The sequence below is a fragment of the Ranitomeya imitator genome, chromosome 10, assembly GCF_032444005.1.
Source record: "Ranitomeya imitator isolate aRanImi1 chromosome 10, aRanImi1.pri, whole genome shotgun sequence".
Lineage (NCBI taxonomy): Eukaryota > Metazoa > Chordata > Amphibia > Anura > Dendrobatidae > Ranitomeya > Ranitomeya imitator.
In genome coordinates, this window is record NC_091291.1 from 48,364,574 (window position 1) to 48,387,104 (window position 22,531).

The following is a 22,531-nucleotide window of genomic DNA, read 5'->3' on the forward strand; positions in this document are numbered from 1 at the left end:
CACACAGCGCCCGTGATCGTTCTCACACGAGCTGCAGGGGCCAGCAGACCAGAGGAGTTAGAGGGGCAGAAATCAGAAGTGGCGTTGGCCAGAGGGGTTTTCTGACCAGGTTGTGGAGTGATTTTGCTATGACCGCAGACAGGACAGGTACTGCAGCATCAATTCAAAGTGACAGGAGACAACATTTGTCCAGTATGGTTACAAACTATTTTTCATCCCTTATCGATGTTCTCCCTCAACCGTCATTCCCATTTGATTACTGGGCATCAAAATTAGACACCTGGCCAGAATTGGCAGAATATGCATTGCAGGAGCTTGCTTGCACGGCAGCTAGTGTCCTATCAGAAAGAGTATTCAGTGCTGCAGGTTCAATACTAACAGAAAAAAGGACTCGTCTGGCTACCCAAAATGTAGATGATCTAACCTTCATTAAAATGAACCACAACTGGATTTCGAAATCTTTTGCCCCACCTTGCCCGGCTGACACCTAGCTTTCCTATGAAAAGGTCTTGCCTGTGGACTATTCTGAATGCCTTTTCCAATCTCGTAATTTTCTGCACCTGATTGTCCAGCATACGACATGTTTACACCTCACTAAATGGCCAAACTCCCCACACGGGGCCGTGGTATCGACACTTGGCGACAGCACCCGTGAGAGTGCAGTTTGTCTGAAGAGGTGGGTGAGCCCGCTCTTGGTTGACGGCACTGCCACTGGGTCCCTCCTAGTACAATAAAGTGTCTCTGGCGGTGGTGGTGCGCACCCAACGTCAGACACACCGTTGTAATATGAGGGGCCCTGGGCCTGTACCGCCGGCCACAAGACAGTTCCCCCCCCAGCTCAAACAGTGCTCTACCACTTGCAAAATTATCTCACAGCTCCACCAATGTTTAGTCTATGCGCTGACATCCTTCAATGCCTGCCACTGACAATACCATTGTATTGACATTTTTGTTATGTTAGGCCTTCGATGCCTGTCTGTGGTCACTCCTTCCACTAGGCCTCCACTGACCACACCACTGCTGCCCGTGTACCCCTGTAACCAATTTAAAATTGCCTACAGCCATGTGTTATTATTTTAGGCCTTCGATGCCTGTCTGCGGTGACTCCTTCCACTAGGCCTCCACTGACCACACCACTGCTGCCCGTGTACCCCTGGAACCAATTGAAAATTGCCTACAGCCATGTGTTATTATTTTAGGCCTTCGATGCCTGTCTGCGGTGACTCCTTCCACTAGGCCTCCACTGACCACACCACTGCTGCCCATGTACCCCTGGAACCAATTGAAAATTGCCTACAGCCATGTGTTATTATTTTAGGCCTTCGATGCCTGTCTGCGGTCACTCCTTCCACTAGGCCTCCACTGACCACACCACTGCTGCCCGTGTACCCCTGTAACCAATTTAAAATTGCCTACAGCCATGTGTTATTGTTTTAAGCCTTCGATGCCTGTCTGCGGTCACTCCTTCCACTAGGCCTCCACTGACCACACCACTGCTGCCCGTGTACCCCTGGAACCAATTTAAAATTGCCTACAGCCATGTGTTATTATTTTAGGCCTTCGATGCCTGTCTGCGGTGACTCCTTCCACTAGGCCTCCACTGACCACACCACTGCTGCCCGTGTACCCCTGTAACCAATTTAAAATTGCCTACAGCCATGTGTTATTATTTTAGGCCTTCGATGCCTGTCTGCGGTCACTCCTTCCACTAGGCCTCCACTGACCACACCACTGCTGCCCGTGTACCCCTGGAACCAATTTAAAATTGCCTACAGCCATGTGTTATTATTTTAGGCCTTCGATGCCTGTCTGCGGTCACTCCTTCCACTAGGCCTCCACTGACCACACCACTGCTGCCCGTGTACCCCTGGAACCAATTTAAAATTACCTACAGCCATGTGTTATTATTTTAGGCCTTCGATGCCTGTCTGCGGTCACTCCTTCCACTAGGCCTCCACTGACCACACCACTGCTGCCCGTGTACCCCTGGAACCAATTTAAAATTACCTACAGCCATGTGTTATTATTGTAGGCCTTCGATGCCTGTCTGCGGTCACTCCTTCCACTAGGTCTCCACTGACCACACCACTGCTGCCCGTGTACCCCTGGAACCAATTGAAAATTGCCTACAGCCATGTGTTATTATTTTAGGCCTTCGATGCCTGTCTGCGGTCACTCCTTCCACTAGGCCTCCACTGACCACACCACTGCTGCCCGTGTACCCCTGGAACCAACATCAGAAAATATAAAAATAAGTATTTTGCTTATAAAAATGAAAATACTGGAGAGATATCAAATGCAGACATTTTAACATTAAAAACAAACACATACAACAAAAATCTGGTACAGTACTAAAAATGGCCACCAGCTACAATAACTTTCTCCTGCAAGTAGTTAACTGAAAGGTTTTTTCAATTTTAAACACAGATATGGCATCCACCGAGTGTTGTCCTGTCGCGTCTTCTTTATATTATTGCCAAGAAGATGCAAAACAATGAAAATAATAAAATCATTATTTACCAAAAAAATAGAGTACCGTATATACTCGAGTATAAGCCGACCCGAGTATAAGCCGACCCCCCTAATTTTGCCACAAAAAACTGGGAAAACTTATTGACTCGAGTATAAGCCTAGGGTAGAAAATGCAGCATTTACCGGTGAATTTCAAAAATAAAAATAGATGCTCCATACCGTTCATTATTGCCCCATAGATGCTCCATATACAACTGTGCTATATAGAATGCTCTGCACCGTTGATTATGGCCCCATAGATGCTCCTTATAATGCTGTGCCATATAGGCTCTGCACCTTTGATTATGGCCCCATAGATGCTCCTTATAATGCTGTGCCCCATATATGCTCTGCACCTTTATGGCCCCATAGGTGCTCCTTATAATGCTGTGCCCCATATATGCTCTGCACCTTTATGGCCCCATAGGTGCTCCTTATAATGCTGTGCCCCTTATATGCTCTGCACCTTTATGGCCCCATAGGTGCTCTTTATAATGCTGTGCCCCATATATGCTCTGCACCTTTATGGCCCCATAGGTGCTCCTTATAATGCTGTGCCCCTTATATGCTCTGCACCTTTATGGCCCCATAGGTGCTCCTTATAATGCTGTGCCCCTTATATGCTCTGCACCTTTATGGCCCCATAGGTGCGCCTTATAATGCTGTGCCCCTTATATGCTCTGCACCTTTATGGCCCCATAGATGCTCCTTATAATGCTGTGCCCCTTATATGCTCTGCACCTTTATGGCCCCATAGGTGCTCCTTAGAATGCTGTGCCCCTTATATGCTCTGCACCTTTATGGCCCCATAGGTGCTCCTTAGAATGCTGCTGGTGCTGCCATAAAAAAAAAAAATCACATACTCACCTCTCTTCTCAGGACGCCGGCGCTTTCAATAATTACCTGCTCCTCTGCGGCTCCGTCTCCAGCACTGACGCTCAGCAGAGGGCGCGCACTGACTACGTCACAGCGCCCTCTAACCTGAGCGTCACTGCTAGAGGATGCTGCAGACGAAGCCGCACCGGAGCGAGGAGCAGGTAATTATAGCGCTGCGCTCCCCTTACCTGCTGCGGCGCGGTCCCTGCAGTCCCTGGCTTCTCCGGCGCTGCAGCTTCTTCCTGTAATTGAGCGGTCACATGGCACCGATCATTTACAGCAATGAATATGCGGCTCCTCCCCTATGGGGGTGGAGCTGCCTATTCATTTCTGTAATGACCGGTGCCATGTGACCGCTCAGTGCAGGAAGAATCTGCAGCGCCGGAGAAGCCAGGGACTGCAGGGACCGCGCTGGGAGCAGGTAAGTATAATTACACAGCCCCCGCTCCCCCTCCCCTGCTGACACCCGGGTATATGACTCGAGTATAAGCCGAGAGGGGGACTTTCAGCCCAAAAAAATGGGCTGAAAATCTCGGCTTATACTCGAGTATATACGGTAAGTCAAAACCACATTGCAAATAAACATTCATTACAAATAGAGAAGCAGGGCGCGTCCGAGGGTGAGTATATACCTAATAAGAATATAATCACCCTCGGACGCGCCCTGCTTCTTTCCGACAGCCTTCCTTCCTAAGAATCAGCCCTTCCGTGGTGTAGAGAGAGGGTTTGTTACACTCCAAGGTGTTCCCCAGGTTGCCTTTCCTGAGCTTCGATCTTCCGGCTCTCGTTTAGTAGTTGTTGGAAACTACGCTGCATTGGGCCTACAAATTGGGTATGGGGTGTAGAGAGATGGTGTGTTCCACTCCAAGGTGTTCCCCAGGTTGCCTTTCCTGAGCTTCGATCTTCCGGCTCTCGTTTAGTAGTTGTTGGAAACTACGCTGCATTAGGCCTACAAATTGGGTATGGGGTGTAGAGAGATGGTGTGTTCCACTGTAGAGAGATGGTGTGTTCCACTCCAAGGTGTTCCCCAGGTTTCCTCGCCAATGCTTCGATCATCATGCTCTCGTTTAGTAGTTGTTGGAAACTACGCTGCATTAGGCCTACAAATTGGGTATGGGGTGTAGAGAGATGGTGTGTTCCACTGTAGAGAGATGGTGTGTTCCACTCCAAGGTGTTCCCCAGGTTTCCTCGCCAATGCTTCGATCATCATGCTCTCGTTTAGTAGTTGTTGGAAACTACGCTGCATTAGGCCTACAAATTGGGTATGGGGTGTAGAGAGATGGTGTGTTACACTCCAAGGTGTTCCCCAGGTTTCCTCTCCATTGCTTCGATCTTCCGGCTCTCGTTTAGTAGTTGTTGGAAACTACGCTGCATTAGGCCTACAAATTGGGTATGGGGTGTAGAGAGATGGTGTGTTACACTCCAAGGTGTTCCCCAGGTTTCCTCTCCATTGCTTCGATCTTCCGGCTCTCGTTTAGTAGTTGTTGGAAACTACGCTGCATTAGGCCTACAAATTGGGTATGGGGTGTAGAGAGATGGTGTGTTACACTCCAAGAGCTTCCTTCCCTTCTTCTGAGATGCATTTAACTCATTGTTGGCCAGTTGTACTGTTATGATCTGGTGGCCTTGGAGCAGCATGAGACTCTGGAGAAGGTGACCCCTGTACTGACCGCAAACCCTGAACCTAGCAGCGCAACTAGAAGTAGCCGTGGGGGGTACCTAACACTCCCTAGACCCCTCGACACGGCCTAAGAAACTAACTACCCCTAAAGACAGAAACAGGAAACCTATCTTGCCTCAGAGAAAATCCCCAAAGGACAGACAGCCCCCCACATATATTGACTGTGAGAGGAGAGGGAAAAAAACATACGCAGACATGAAATCAGGATTTAGCATAGGAGGCCATACTAGCTAAATAGAAAGAATAGAACAGAGTACTATGCGGTCAGTATTAAAACACTAGAAAATATCCACCACAGAAAATACAAAACACCACATCTGACTAAAGACATGGAGGGTATATCTGCATCTCCAGAGACACAGCAAGGCTGCAAAAAATACTTCACAGACAAAGCTGGACAAGAAAAAACATGAAAATGCACAGAACTATAAGGTCCACAGCAGGTGGACAGCAAAAACAAAGCCAGGACTTATCTTTGAAGAAAAGCACAGCGAACAGGAGAGACCAGAAGGGATGTGAATCCTCCAAAAACAATGGACAACTGGCAGGGACTAAAGAGTCCAGCAAAGCTATATACCCCAGTCAGTTTTGCAATTAGTAGATACACCTGTCCAATCCTGCAGTCCAGACACAACTGCATTACCCTCTACAACCACCGGAGGGAGCCCAAAAGCTGAATTCACAACAGTTCTCTTCCTCTCTGAAGAGACAATTTGCATGATTAGCATATTACCCAGAGGTGCATTGCAGCTTTAAGGCTCCTCATCTCGGCATGCTTAGCATGTCAATCTCCGCAAGGAGAAACGATACTTCTTGTAACATAAATAATATTTGTATACTCTTTTTAGCAATTTGATTCTGTTTTCTCCATGTTCAATAATTTATAGTGAGTCACTAATTATGTGGGTTCAGTATTTCTGAACTGGTACGTTTATTTAACTGTAAGGGAGCATGTGTTGCGTGTAGGATCTTGGGGTACAATTTGAGTTGAGTGAGTATGTGTTATTAATGGGTTCTGGGTAGTGTTGAGCGATACGGTCCGATATTTGAAAGTATCGGTATCGGATGGTATCGGCCAATATCCAAAAAATATCGGATATCGCCGATACCGATATCCGATACCAATACAAGTCAATGGGACACAAATATCGGAAGTTATCCTGTAACGGATCCCAGGGTCTGAAGGAGAGGAAACTCTCCTTCAGGCCCTGGGATCCATATTCATGTGTAAAATAAAGAATAAAAATAAAAAATATTGATATACTTACCCTCTGACGCGCTCTGGTCGTCACCGCTGCAACCGCCTTGCTTTCGTTCCGAAGAATGAGCGCGTAAAGGGCCTTCGATGACGTCGAGGCTTGTGATTGGTCGCTGAGCGGTCATGTGATCGCTCACGCGACCAATCACAAGCCGCGACGTCATCGAAGGTCATTAACGCGCTCATTCCTAAGTCATCGAAGGTCCTTAACGAGCTCATTCTTAGGAATGAGCGCGTTAATGACCTTCGATGACGTCGCGGCTTGTGATTGGTCACGTGAGCGGTCACATGACCGCTCAGCGACCAATCACAAGCCGCGACGTCATCGAAGGCCCTTTACGCGCTCATTCATCTGAACGAAAGCAAGGCGGTTGCAGCGGTGACGACCAGGGCGCGTCAGAGGGTAAGTATATCAATATTTTTTATTTTTATTCTTTATTTTACACATTAATCTTAATCCCAATACCGATTCCCGATATCACAAAAATATCGGAACTCGGTATCGGAATTCCGATACCGCAAATATCGGCCGATACCCGATACTTGCGGTATCGGAATGCTCAACACTAGTTCTGGGTGCAGAATATGTTGCATGTGATAAACTGAAATAAATTGACTGTGAACCCCTCTGCTATAAAGAACTGCTGCCATCTTTCTTGTAACAACAGGAATCCTGCTGCCTGTGTTGGTCACTTAGTGGTCTTAGTTTTTTAGTACATTGGTGAGACAGTGAAGTGAACAGTGAAACAAAAAGACAGCAGCTGATTTCTACTGCTGAATTTTGGAAGAATGGACACTAACGTGTAACATATAACTTTACCATAAATAGACCCAACAATGCTATTGCATCGGGAGTGCGGTGAAATGAACATCTGTGTATCCTTAGTGGTGCTATCAGGAGCAGTGCAGATTTGAATACCCCTATCATCTGATGTGATTGGTCACCCACCGCCGGGTTGCCGATCTATCAGCTGTTAGTGGTATTGCTGATCTCCCGACGGTGTGGCCGCAGGGGTTATAAACACAGCCGTGTTTAAATCTCCCACACCGACACCGTCGTGAGATCGGCAATACCGCTAGCAGCTGATTGGTCCCCAGCCTTGGCAGGGGATTCAAATCCTGTGCAATTGGGATTGAAATCCCGCTCCAAAGCCACATGGTTCCGCTCATTGGCTGAGCTGCTGGTGGCTGAGCAAATAAGTGGCACGGGATTCAAATTCCCCACCAAAGCCGCACGGCACTGCTCAGCCAATGAGTGGTGCCGCGCGCCTTGGCAAGGGATTTGAATCCCACGCGGCACCGCTCATTGGCTCAGCCAGAGGGGCATTTGAATCCCGCGCCGCTCATTGCCTCAGCCGGCGGCAGCTTAGTCAATGAGCAGTGCTGCGCGGCTTTGAGCGGCGCGGGATTCAGGGTATGTGCATACGTTGCAGATTTGCCTGCGGATTTTTGCACACTGAATCCACATGTCTTGGCAGAAAACGCAGGTGCATTTTTGATGCTTTTTTTATACGTTTTTGTATGCGTTTTTCAAAGCTAAATAAAGATGTATTATTGAACAAAAAAAAAGATGTAATTTCTTGTCCTACCTCCTCTTTTACATTTGTCCAACCCACACTCCATTACACAAATAGATAGATAGACAAATAGATAAAATATAATATATATAAAGATAGATAGATAGATAGATAGATAGATAGATAGATAGATAGATAGATAGATAATAGATAGAAGGAATGAGATAGATAGATAGATAGATAGATAGATAGATAGATAGATAGATAGATAGATAGATAGATAGATAGATAGATAGATAGATAACTATAGATAGATAGAAAGATAGATAATTGATAGAAGGAATGAGATAGATAGATGATAGATAGATTATAGATAGTTCGCTAGATAGAAGGAATGAGAGATGATAGATAGATAGATAGATAGATAGATAGATAGATAGATAGATAGATAGATAGATAGATAGATGGAATGAGATAGATGATACACTGGACAATCAGTGGACACTGCGTCCAAGGTCCATATACATCTCTCTCTTCTTTCATTGCAGCCTGCTCCCTCTTTACAGCAGGAGCCTATTGACCACAACAGGGACTCCTTGTCCTCCACATGACCCGGGGTACCCTATATAAAAATTGAGTGAAGTACATTGATGAAGGTCTGTTGTATAGACCCAAATGTCTACTACTGTATGTACTTTACCTCATTAAACCCCTTTTTCACTGCATCTACATATTGGTGTGTGCCAAGTTTATCGCTACAATTCTGGCACTAAGCCTCTCTCTTCCCACTCCCCTGTAGTGGTGGGATATTGGGTAATAAGGGGTTAATGTCACCTTTGTATTGTAAGGTGACATTAAGCCCGATTAATAATGGAGAGATGTTGTGAATTCAGCTTTTGGTCTCCCTCCGGTGGTTGTAGAGGGTAATGCAGTTGTGCCTGGACTGCAGGATTGGACAGGTGTATCTACTAATTGCAAAACTGACTGGGGTATATAGCTTTGCAGGACTCTTTAGTCCCTGCCAGTTGTCCATTGTTTTTGGAGGATTCACATCCCTTTTGGTCTCTCCTGTTCGCTGTGCTTTTCTTCAAAGATAAGTCCTGGCTTTGTTTTTGCTGTCCACCTGCTGTGGACCTTATAGTTCTGTGCATTTTCATGTTTTGTCTTGTCCAGCTTTGTCTGTGAAGGATTTTTTGCAGCCTTGCTGTGTCTCTGGAGATGCATATATACCCTCCATGTCTTTAGTCAGATGTGGTGTTTTGTATTTTCTGTGGTGGATATTTTCTAGTGTTTTAATACTGACCGCATAGTACTCTGTTCTATTCTTTCTATTTAGCTAGTATGGCCTCCTATGCTAAATCCTGATTTCATGTCTGTGTATGTTTTTTCCCTCTTCTCTCACAGTCAATATTTGTGGGGGGCTGTTGGGCGCATGCGCAGTGTGCCCGCAGGCCGCCACCCAGATCTTTGGGGTCTTGGCTGCTGGGGGTAGCCGAGACTCCAAAGAACATGATCGGGGTCGGTTTTTACCGACCCCTGTTTTGTGATTGCCGGTAAATAACCTTTTACTGGCGAGCACAAAAAGAAAAAAAATGGGCTAGGGTTAGGGCTAGGGTTAGGGCTATGGTTAGTGCTAGCGTTAGGGTTAGGGCTAGGGTTAGGGTTGGGGCTAAAGTTAGGGTTAGGGTTGGGGCTAAAGTTTGGGTTAGGGTTGAGGCTAAAGTTAGGTTTAGGGCTAGGGTTAGGGTTGGGGCTAAAGTTAGGGTTAGGGTTGAGGCTAAAGTTAGGTTTAGGGCTAGGGTTAGGGTTGGGGCAAAAGTTAGGGTTAGGGTTGCGGCTAAAGTTAGGGTTGGGGCTAAAGTTAGGGTTAGGGCTAAAGTTAGAGCTAGGGTTGGTGCTAAAGTTAGGGTTAGGGTTGGGGCTAAAGTTAGGTTTGGGGTTGGTGCTAAAGTTAGGGTTAAGGTTAGAGTTGGGGCTAAAGTTAGGGTTAGGGTTGGGCTAAAGTTTTGGTTAGAGTTGGGATTAGGATTAGGGTTTGGATTAGGGTTAGGGTTGGTATTAGGGTTAAGGTTGGCATTAGGGTTACGTTTGGGATTAGGGTTAAGGTTAGGGTTGGGGTTAGGTTTGAGGTTAGGGTTGTGATTATGATTAGGGGTGTGTTGGGCTTAGGGATTTGATTAGGGTTGAGATTAGGGGTGTTTTGGCATTAGGGTTGTTATGGTTAGGGGTGATTTGGGGTTAGGGTTTTGATTAGGGTTATGGATTGGGTTGGGATTAGCGTTAGGGGTGTGTTGGGGTTATGGTTGGAGTAAGAATTGGGGGGTTTCCACTGTTTAGGTACATCATTGGGTCTCCAAATGCGACAGCCAATTTTGCATTCAAAAAGTCAATTGGTACTCCCTCCCTTCTGATCTCTGCCGTGCCCCCAAACAGTGGTTTACCTCCACATATGGGGTATCAGTGTACTCAGAAGAAATTGGACAACAACTTTTGGGGTCCAATTTCTCCTGTTACCATTGCGAAAATAAAAAAAATTGGGGGCTAAAAAATTCATTTTTGTGGAAAAATATATATATATATTTTTATGACTCTGCCTTATAAACTTCTGTGAAGCACTTGGGCATTCAAAGTGCTCACTACACATCTAGATCCGTTCCTTGGGGGGGTCTAGTTTCCAAAATGGGGTCACTTGTGCAGGGTTTCTACTGTTTAGGCACATCAGGGGCTCTCCAAATGCGACATGGCATCCGATCTCAATTCCAGCCAATTCTGCATTGAAAAAGTCAAACTGAACTCCTCTTCCAAGCTCTGCCATGCACCCAAACTGTGGTTGACACCCGCATATGGGAAATCAGCTTACTCAGGACAAATTGTACAACAACTTTTCGAGTCTAATTTCTCCTGTTACCTTTGTGAAAATAAAGATTTGGGGGCAAAAAGATCTTTTTTGTAGAAAAATGTTATAAACTTCTGTGAGGCACCTGGGGGTTTAAAGTGCTCACCACTCATCTAGGCAAGTTCCTTAAGGGTCTAGTTTCCAAAATGGGGTCACTTGTGGGGGGTTTCCACTGTTTAGGCACATCAGGGGCTCTCCAAACGCAACATGGCGTCTGATCTCAATTCCAGCCAATTCTGCATTGTAAATGTCAAACGGCGCTCCTTCTTTTCCAAGCCATGCTGTGCGCCCAAGCAGTATCGGCGTATTCAGGAGAAATTGCACAACAAATTTTGTGGTTCATTTTCTCTTTTTACACTTGAGAAAATAAAAAAAATTAGTTCTGAAATAAAATGTTTGCAAAAAAAAGTTAAATGTTAATTTTTCCCTTCCACATTGTTTCAGTTATTGTGAAGCACGTCAAGGGTTAATAAACATCTTGAAAGTGGTTTTGAGCACCTTGAGGGGTGCAGTTTTCAGAATGGTGTCAGGTTTGGGTATTTTCTGTCATGTACACCTCTCAAAGTGACTTTAAATGTAAGATGGTCCCTAAAAAAAATGGTTTTGTAAATTTTGTTATAAAAATGAGAAATCGCTGGTCAACTTTTAACCCTTATAAGGCTGGTTTCACATTTGCGTTATTTTGGGTGCGTTTTTGCGGTAAAAAACGCAAAAAAACACATGGTGAAAAAACGCATGTAAACGCATGCAAACGCTGCGTTTTTTTGACGCATGCGTTTTTGCATGTGGTGAAAATAACTCGGCATTTTGATGCGTTTACATGCGTTTTTTCATGCGTTTGCATTTTTTAAACGCATGCTGAGAAATGTGTGACAGCTGCCAATCATCAAAATAAAGTAAAAAACCCACTATAAACAGAAAAAGTTAGGGTTAGGGTTAGGGGTAGAGTTAGGGGTAGGGATCATAACCCTAACCCTAGCCCTAAGGGATCCTAACCCTAACCCTACCGCTAACCCTAACCCTAAGGGATCCTAACCCTAACCCTACCCCTAACCCTAACCCTACCTCTAACCCTAAGGGATCCTAACCCTAACCCTACCCCTATCCCTAACCCTAAGGGATCCTAACCCTAACCCTACCCCTAACCCTAACCCTACCTGTAACCCTACCCCTAACCCTAACCCTAAAGGGATTAGGGTTAGGGGTAGGGTTATGGTTAGGATCCCTTAGGGTTAGGTAAGAACAGAAAATGCGGCAGCACTCACCCATCTGTGGTCCAATTCTTTATTGAAAACATGAAAAAATACAGCCTTGCGGTCCGAGGGAGTGCAGATGGACGGGAGGTGAGCAGGTGAACGACGACGGCCGTTTTGCGCTGATCCAAGCGCTTCTACGGGTCTGGAAGCAGGGGAAGTGACGCCGGCTTAAAACAGGTGAGTGAGAGTAACCCGCCCCCACCCCGCCGCACGCCCACGACCCCTGTACCAATGAAAACAGGTGCATAACAAACTACACATAAATTATGTTAAAAGAAAAATCCCTGGAAAACGAACTTTAGGACGAACCTCAACAAGACCAGGCAATCAGGGAAACTGAGCCTACGGTCTGAACGCATAATCCACCCTATCAGAATTGTATTAAAGTAGACGAAAATCAATTTAAGCCAGAGAAAGCCTATTGCAAGGGCATATTACAGCTCTTCCTACTCACGGTGACAGACTATTCCATGGAAAAAGAAAACAGAAAACAAAGAGAGGAAAAACTAATGGGGAGAGAGGAAAAAAAGCAGAAATAAGCAAGAATAATAGGGAAAGAGAAAAAAAAATGGAGAAAAAATCATCAAAACTCATGCAGCATAAACAACAGAGGGGGCTATAAAAATACAGACATGTCAATTCTGTCATTGAAGCCAGCGGGACCAGTGGCGTTAGTGCGCATGATCCACCGCGCTTCTGCCCTCAATAGCAATTTATGTAGATCCCCCCCCTCCCGCTGGTAACACAACCCGTTCTATGCCAGCAAATGTGAGAATATCCGATTTACCCTCATGCATTTCCCTTACATGATTGATAAGTCTGGGAACGCCTTTCCCCATCTGAATGGAACGGACATGTTCCCTAAATCGCACGTACATCTGGTGTATCGTTTTGCCTATATAAAACATTCTACAAGGACAAAAAATGACATACACTACATAATCAGTCTTACAGGAAATAAACTGACTTATCGTGTGTCTAATAGGGCCTATACTCATACTCCGTCCAATAACATGGCATGCGCAAAAGTGACAATGACCGCAACGGTAATTACCTCTAAGGGTCGACCGCTCCAACCAATTCCCCTGAGTTCCTAACAACCGATTGCGAACCAGAATGTCCCTAACCCGTGTGCTCCTCCTATTAGAGATCAACGGACCCCCTGATGCCTTACCTGAGAGGTCCCTGTCCCTTTCTAGAACATGCCAATGGCGTCTTACCGACGCACGAATCTCCTGGTCCAGCGGACCATACTTAAAGCAGAAGGTGAAACGTGGTTCAACTAGACTCTGCTCTCCTCTATTCTGCTTTTCAGTAGTAGAACCCACCCTATTCATGGCTGTATCCAGCAGGGTTTTTGGATATCCCCTCTCACCTAAACGTTGGCAAAGTTCACCAGCTTGCTGTGTAAACCCCCTCTGCGTGTTGATCACCCTCCGCGTACGTAGTAATTGACTATAGGGGAGAGAACGTTTGAAATGCGCCGGATGGAAGCTATTAAAATGCAGAATGGCATTGGTGGCAGTGGGCTTACGATAGATAGATGTACAAATATTGCCCTCCTCGATCGTGACCAGCACGTCCAGGAATTCTAAACGACGTCCCCCAAACACTGAGGTAAACGACATACCCATCTGATTAGTGGTGTTCAGATAATTGACGAAACCTTCAAAATCCTCCTCCGTGCCGTCCCACACCAGGAACACGTCATCGACATATCTCAAAAATAATCTAATGTGCTTAAGGAAGGCATTACTGTCCGAATACACATAATCCTCCTCAAACACGGCCAAAAAAAGGTTGCCGAAAGTGCATGCGACCGGGGTCCCCATGGCAGTCCCAGTGGTCTGAAGATACCATGTATCCAAAAACGTAAAAGCGTTATGGGTAAGTACAAAACTCAACCCATCGCATACAAAATCGACAAAGGCCCGGCTCCTATCAGTAGTGCATATAGTGGTATATATACCAGTATCCCACAATCGCTTGGGGTCGACTGCATCAAGCGTGTTCCTGGTGTGGGACGGCACGGAGGAGGATTTTGAAGGTTTCGTCAATTATCTGAACACCACTAATCAGATGGGTATGTCGTTTACCTCAGTGTTTGGGGGATGTCGTTTAGAATTCCTGGACGTGCTGGTCACGATCGAGGAGGGCAATATTTGTACATCTATCTATCGTATGCCCACTGCCACCAATGCCATTCTGCATTTTAATAGCTTCCATCCGGCGCATGTCAAACGTTCTCTCCCCTATAGTCAATTACTACGTACGCGGAGGGTGAACAACACGCAGAGGGGGTTTACACAGCAAGCTGGTGAACTTTGCCAACGTTTAGGTGAGAGGGGATATCCAAAAACCCTGCTGGATACAGCTATGGATAGGGTGGGTTCTACTACTGAAAAGCAGAATAGAGGAGAGCAGAGTCTAGTTGAACCACGTTTCACCTTCTGCTTTAAGTATGGTCCGCTGGACCAGGAGATTCGTGCGTCGGTAAGACGCCATTGGCATGTTCTAGAAAGGGACAGGGACCTCTCAGGTAAGGCATCAGGGGGTCCGTTGATCTCTAATAGGAGGAGCACACGGGTTAGGGACATTCTGGTTCGCAATCGGTTGTTAGGAACTCAGGGGAATTGGTTGGAGCGGTCGACCCTTAGAGGTAATTACCGTTGCGGTCATTGTCACTTTTGCGCACGCCATGTTATTGGACGGAGTATGAGTATAGGCCTTATTAGACACACGATAAGTCAGTTTATTTCCTGTAAGACTGATTATGTAGTGTATGTCATTTTTTGTCCTTGTAGAATGTTTTATATAGGCAAAACGATACGCCAGATGTACGTGCGATTTAGGGAACATGTCCGTTCCATTCAGACGGGGAAAGGCGTTCCCAGACTTATCAATCATGTAAGGGAAATGCATGAGGGTAAATCGGATATTCTCACATTTGCTGGCATAGAACGGGTTGTGTTACCAGCGGGAGGGGGGGATCTACATAAATTGCTATTGAGGGCAGAAGCGCGGTGGATCATGCGCACTAACGCCACTGGTCCCGCTGGCTTCAATGACAGAATTGACATGTCTGTATTTTTATAGCCCCCTCTGTTGGTTATGCTGCATGAGTTTTGATGAATTTTTATCCTTTTTTTTCTCTTTCCCTATTATTTTTGCTTATTTCTGCTTTTTTTCCTCTCTCCCCATTAGTTTTTCCTCTCTTTGTTTTCTGTTTTCTTTTTCCATGGAATAGTCTGTCACCGTGAGTAGGAAGAGCTGTAATATGCCCTTGCAATAGGCTTTCTCTGGCTTAAATTGATTTTCGTCTACTTTAATACAATTCTGATGGGGTGGATTATGCGTTCAGACCGTAGGCTCAGTTTCCCTGATCGCCTGGTCTTGTTGAGGTTCGTCCTAAAGTTCGTTTTCCAGGGATTTTGCTTTTAACATAATTTATGTGTAGTTTGTTATGCACCTGTTTTCATTGGTACAGGGGTCGTGGGCGTGCGGCGGGGTGGGGGCGGGTTACTCTCACTCACCTGTTTTAAGCCGGCGTCACTTCCCCTGCTTCCAGACCCGTAGAAGCGCTTGGATCAGCGCGAAACGGCCGTCGTCGTTCACCTGCTCACCTCCCGTCCATCTGCACTCCCTCGGACCGCAAGGCTGTATTTTTTCATGTTTTGAATAAAGAATTGGACCACAGATGGGTGAGTGCTGCCGCATTTTCTGTTCTTATCTACATGTTTGCATCTATCTTCCATGCGAGCACCCCCTATACTGAAGTCAGTCTGTCACCACTCACTGCTGCTGATCTGCCGGAAGAAGGAAGGCTGTGCAGCTCACTTTTTTCTTTTGCTTTTGGACTTTCCCTTAGGGTTAGGGTTAGGGGTAGGGTTAGGGTTAGGGGTAGGGTTAGGGGTAGGGTTAGGGTTAGGATCCCTTAGGGTTAGGGTTAGGGTTAGGGGTAGGGTTAGGGTTAGGATCCCTTAGGGTTTAGGGTTAGGGGTAAAGTTAGGGTTAGGGGTAGGGTTAGGGGTAGGGGTAGGGTTAGGGGTAGGGTTAGCGTTAGGATCCCTTAGGGTTTAGGGTTAGGGTTAGGGTTAGGGTTAGGGGTAGGGTTAGGGTTAGGATCCCTTTATCACTTTTATGTTGGGGGGTGGCATATCAGTGTGTTTTCTGGTTTTTTAATAGAAAAATGCATGCGTTTTTAACGCAAAAAAATGCATGCACAAAAAAAACGCATGCATCCCCATTGACTCCAATGTATTTTTTGACCCCCAAAAAACGCATGAAAACGCATGCGTTTTTTTTTGGTCCAAAAAACGCCTCTCAAAAATACTACAAGTTGCATTTCTGAAAATGAACGCATGCAGTAAAAAAACGCATGCGTTTCAAAACGCGACCAAACGCATGCACACAAAAACGCATGCGTTTTCAATGTTAAATATAGGGAAAAAAACGCATGCTTTTTTTGAAAAAAAACGCTGCAGACAAAAACGCAAGTGTGAAACCACCCTAACTTCCTAACAAAAAAAAATTTGTTTCCAAAATTGTCCTGATGTAAAGTAGACACGTGTGAAATGTTATTTATTAACTATTTTGTGTGACATATCTCTCTGATTTAAGGGCATAAAAATTCAAAATTTGAAAACTGCAAAATTTAAAAATTTTTCGCCATATTTCCATTTTTTTCGTAAATAATCGCAAGTAATATCGAAGAAATGTTACCACTAACATGAAGTAAAATATGTCACGATAAAACATTCTCAGAATCAGCGGGATCCGTTAAAGCGTTCCAGAGTTATAACCTCATAAAGTGACAGTGGTCAGAATTGTAAAAATTGGACCGGTCATTAAGTACCAAATTGGCTCTGTCACTAAGGGGTTAATGACAAGTACTTTGTCCTGGTGGAAAATAAAGCAAAATAAAATAAAAAAATAAAATAAAAAAAATGCACAATCATTTGCCCCAGATGAAGCTTTAATTCTGTCTTTCAGGGTTCTTGAGCTTTATTTAGTCCCAGAGAACCTTTTTACCATAGTAAGTTGCTTATTAGTGTCAGCAGGAAGGGATTTGTAGAAAACATGATTTTTTTTTTCACCAAGTCTGTTTGATTGCTTCCATGAGAACAATCATTTCTGGACAAAGGTTAATCTCACGGTGTATTTGAGAGCACACATCCAGTGTATCACACATCCTAAACCATTTCCCTATAATCCCTTTTGCTCTTGTGTATAAATAGGACTGGAACAGAATAAAAGATAAAACACTCTACAATTAGACATTTCATTTCTTATTGTTGAGTAAAATTTCAAAAATATCAAAACCTCGTTTTCCATTTTTTTCGTTTTCATTTTTTCCTCCCCTTCTTCCAAGAGCATTAACTTTTTCTTATATTTCCATTAATACGACGGTATGAGGGCTTGTTTTTTTGTGGTATTTTTAAATGGTACCATTGATTGATACCATATAGTGTACTAGAAAATGGGAAAAAATTCAATGTTCGGTGAAATTGCAAAAGAAAAGTGCATTTCCACAATTACTTTTTTTTATTTACTTACCATGTCCACCATATGATAACACCAACCTGCCAATATAATTTTTGAGGTCAGTACGAGTATACGAGTATACAGATATGAAATGGGTATAGTTTATTTTCGATTTAAGTGGTGAAAAAAAAAATCAAAATTTCATATGAAAATTTTTGGGGGCTTATGTCGCCTTTTTCCGAGACCCGTAGTGTTTTCATTTTTCAGAATCTTTGCCTGGGTAATGACTTAATTTTTTTGCCCTAAGCTGACATTTTTATTAATACCATACGATGTTCTGATTGTCTCTTATTGCATTTTATTGCAATGTTTCAGCAGCCAAAAAAACCCATAATTTTAGTTGTTCTATTTTTTTTCTCATTACACCTTTTACCGATCAGATTGATTTAGTTTTTTTGATATACCAGACTTTTCTGAAAGCAACAATACCAAGTATGTTTATTTTCTTTTAGAATTGTATTATTTCCTATGGAGTAATAAAAGGGGGTGATTTGAACTTTTGTGTTTTTATTTTTTTTTTTTCATATTTTTAAAACCTTTTTTTTCACTTTTTTTTTTTCTTTTTTTTTTACCTTAGAAGATGAGCTGAAGTACACAGAAGTATTATAATAACAGGCACAGGGGTGTCATGACAATCCATCGGTGCCCCACCAATCACGTGACATGGGCCCCTGGCCTGCGCCAGCTGACACGGTTTAAATCCTATTGTCAGTAATTGACTGCGGGATGTAACTGGATAACAGCCGAGGGTGGAGATCTGATCCACCCGCGTCTGTTAAAGGCACTTGATGGCTGATTAAATCAGCTGTCGTGTGAAGGGAAAGACGCGGCTCAGCGTGGTGATTTCCAGATTGCCTATTTAGCACATTATCTATCAAAAGATTGAGTTGTCTAGAAATGCAGTGACCAATTAATGCATCAACATATTTTATTGGTCATTCATGGAGTTTTCTAACAGTAACGTGTTTCTATTTCATGTTATTTTGTTTCTTCAGTTGGAGAAGCTCGAAATCTTATCCCAATGGATCCCAATGGCTTGTCAGATCCTTATGTGAAGCTGAAGCTCATACCTGACCCAAAGAACATGACCAAACAGAAAACCAGGACTGTCAAATCCACGCTTAACCCATTGTGGAATGAAGCCTTTATTTTGTATGAAACATATCTTTACAATTACTGTTGTGTGCCGAATGTAGATGTTTAGCTGACAAGTATTAGCAAGTTTTTTTTTAAGGCATTAAGGTGCCTCTACAATTTAGCTTATTTACTTGTGTGACTGCTATTTTATCCAACTCCCCCATAAATAGCCTAAGGGTGCAATTATTGGGAATGAGTGTTCCAAAGAACATTCGTTTCTTGGAAACCATACAGTGTAAACTGGCTACCAATCACCCGATGAATTAGCAAAATGCTTATTCCACAGGAAGATTGATTTTTAAGCTTGTATAAAAAAAATCATTGTTCTCGGCAGCACATCCTGTGTAAACAGCGCATATGCTGTCGAGAACAAGTCAGCCTATTACTTATTGTTCTGTGCCCACAGTAAGGGTACCGTCTCACAGTGGCACTTTGGTCGCTACGACGGCACGATCCGTGGCGCTCCAGCGTCGCACCATCATCGCTCCAGCGTCTTACACTGCGGTCACACTTCGCAATGCACGGCGCTGGAGCGATAATTTCATGATGTATTTGCGATGTAGAATCAGCAGAGGAGGTGGAGAATATCGTGCACACCTTTGTTACACGATGCGATCATGCCGCCACAGCGGGACACTTGACGACGAAAGAAAGTTTCAAACGATCTGCTACGACGTACGATTCTCAGCAGGGTCCCTGATCGCAGTAGCGTGTCAGACACAGCGAGATCGTAAGTATATCGCTGGAACGTCACGGATTGTGCCGTCGTAGCGACCAAAGTGCCACTGTGTGACGGTACCCTAAGGGTGGTCAGCCTTTCTAAACAAGCTTTAAACAATCTCTAATCATCCAACATGTAGTGATGGTTTAATAGCCATCATCGACCAGTGTAAATGGGCCGTAACACTCGGTGTTTTCACTCAGATTACATGATGATTCTCTAGGAAGCCCTCATTCACATCCGATGGTTGGCCTGCATTATTCCATGTGTCTAAGTGGCTTAAGACACAACCATGCATATGAAATGCTGCTATATATATACTATATTATCACACAAAACCGTGCACGGCATCCAGTATGCCTCCACATAGAGCACGCAGACAACCATACATCTTATGTAACTCCACATAAAATATCTGGTGCCATTATAGAAAGGGGAGCAAGACCAACTGACCTGACGTAGAGGCTCTCTGTAGGGTTAAGGCTCAGAAGGTGCATTCGCTTTATTAACAAAGGAAGGACCATGGAACTTCAAAGATAGCAGATGCACTGATTGAAGAGTTGCTCAGAAGGAAAGGGAGTGAGGATGTAAAGTGGGCAGCACAGCAGCTCCATGCTTAGCACTATAGCCTTGCAGCGCTTTGGTCCTGGGTAGAAAAGTCATGAGTAGGGATGAGTGGACCCATGGATGTTCGGGTTCGTTGAGTTTGACAAAACTTTTTTCCAAAGTTCAGTTCGTTTGCCAGAACTCTACCTAAACTTGAACCCAAATCCATAGAAGTCAGCGGGAACCTGAACTTTGGTGCTGTAAAAGGGCTTATCAAATGGTTGCAGTAAGGGCTATGTGTCTCACCCTCTCTCTCTCCCTCTCTGCCGGAATTCCAAAAACTAATACGGACTTCCGGGAGAACTCTATGTTTGGACTTTAGCTCCATACGCTAGGTGTTCGGTACAAACCCTGAACTTTTCATTTCGGGTTCGCTCATCTCTAGTCGTTTGTCTACTGGCATTAAGTTAAACTTTCATGTCAGAGATGGGAATAACTTCTTCTGGTCACGGTAACCAGAGGAGGGTTTCGAAAACAGCCGAATGCTGCACTGTTTATGTATCTATCTATTATAAGAATGAATGGGAAATACCAATGCAGCATAACAAAATATACTATGCTGTTTCCACAACTCATGCACTATGCCAAGATTATAGCTTACTTTGCTAAGGTGCATAAAATACCTCCTTATGGAAAGTATATTAGTAGAATTTTAAATGCATGTACATTAGAAAATTGTTTCACATCTTCTCAAATACCATAGTCCATCACCATAACTGAGACCTTTAAAGATCTTTTTGATACGTGAAGAAACATTATTTATCTATAAACGTACATTGTTCTTCCCTTACCAAATGCATAACATTGCTTTTTTATGAAATTTTTAAAATTATTATTTATGCAAAGCATTCATTTTACTTTTTTTTTATTTGGATTCCTAAGCTCCCTAAAGCAAGGGGATGAAGACAGACGTCTCTCAGTAGAAGTTTGGGACTGGGATCGCACGTCGCGCAATGACTTTATGGGCTCCATGTCATTTGGTGTCTCAGAAATCATGAAGAATGCTGTGGATGGCTGGTAATTACTTTAGATCTATTGTACGTTACTTCCGTGTACATTGTGGTGCAGACGATGGGTCGCTTACCATTCGGTGATTAGTCAGTTATTGTGATGAATGAATGTAAGATGTTCTCGTCTTGTTGTGATGTAGAGACAAAACATAAGATATATATGGAATATCAGACACCAATAAACTTTCCAGGGAATACCTACCTTATTTTCCTTTCTTTTTTTTTCTTATTCTTCTTTCTCTTTTTTATATTTGTTCACTTGATGTTGCCATAAATCCCCCCCTACCTATTTTTTTTATCACTTACCACTTTAATTTCATTTGGGCTCCTTTTTTACTTAATTTAATATAATTTCTTGTACGTTCACGTTACCATGTACAATGCTTTTTACTGTGGTCTCGATTATTTGATCATTTTCTTACTTGCTGATCTACTCAATCACACTATTTTTTTTTTCATGCGCCATTTTTCCTGTGTCCCCCTTCCCCCTCCTTCTTGGTCCTGGTTGTTTGTCTGCCCTGTGTCTCTCTCAGGTACAAGCTATTGAATCAAGAAGAAGGCGAGTATTACAATGTGCCTGTAGCTGATGACGCAGATGACTTTGGACTTCGGCAAAAGTTTGAGGTACAGGCTGTGCCCGTACACACTTTAGGGTTTTAGCTTTGGTACCAGTACTTGATTTTTTTTTCATGGTTCACATAAATATAAAATTATTTTTACATGACTCCAGGTTTTACATAGAGGAGTGGATTTCCTCTTAGTGTCCTACTCAGAAGAAGAAGATGGCCTTGATCTCTAAGCTTCTCCCCAACCTACTTTGTTTGGCTTTCAATGATTTTGAAGATAGGAAGCCCTAAGACTATGGGAAAGGAAGGTATAGAAAACCAGAAAATAGGGTTCTATGGTCCTAATCTCCCATAACAGAGGCCGATGTGCTAAATTCTTCTTCAGCACCCTACATGTGATTCACATTCTACGAGAACTGGAGACAAAATCAGACGGCTATATTTTGGCTTGTGGTATTAATTTAGTTTTACTAATTTTGTAAAAAAGAAAACAACTGCAAGACTTCTTGCTGTCTATGATAGTCCTAAGTATCTAGTGGAAGACTACTAATTATGGCAGCCAGTATTCTGTAAATTGGTTAATATACGTTTCATCGTCCGGTACACAGTATGCAAGCAGCTGTTTGATGTCTAACACAGTTAGACCAATGGTGATATTACCGTACTTTATATAGATAGAAAACAATCCAAAGATCTAATGCACCAGATAGTGTCCTTCAAAAAAGTTTTGTTGACACTAATATGCGCATAAAAAAACCTGACATGTGACGTTTCAGCCACACAGGGCCTTTCTCAAGCCAAAAATAGGTGTTCATACTTTTTCACCTTGAAAAAGGCCCTGTGTGGCTGAAACATTGCATGTCAGTTTTTTCGATGTATACACTGGGGTTAAGAAACCTTTTCTGGAGGGAACTACCCAGTGCCTTGGATCTTTGGATTGTTTACAGTTTTT

At 43.8% G+C, this 22,531-nt stretch overlaps 1 protein-coding gene across 1 annotated transcript in view; it reads left to right on the forward strand.

Annotated features, from left to right (window-relative positions):
- The window catches only part of PRKCG (protein kinase C gamma), a 741,415-nt gene that overhangs the window by 563,864 nt on the left and 155,020 nt on the right, over positions 1–22,531 (forward strand). The window contains exons 6-8 of the mRNA XM_069742550.1: positions 18,535–18,691; positions 20,886–21,020; positions 21,547–21,637. Coding sequence (XP_069598651.1) covers positions 18,535–18,691; positions 20,886–21,020; positions 21,547–21,637 — 383 coding nt within the window. The remainder of the gene's footprint in view (positions 1–18,534; positions 18,692–20,885; positions 21,021–21,546; positions 21,638–22,531) is intronic.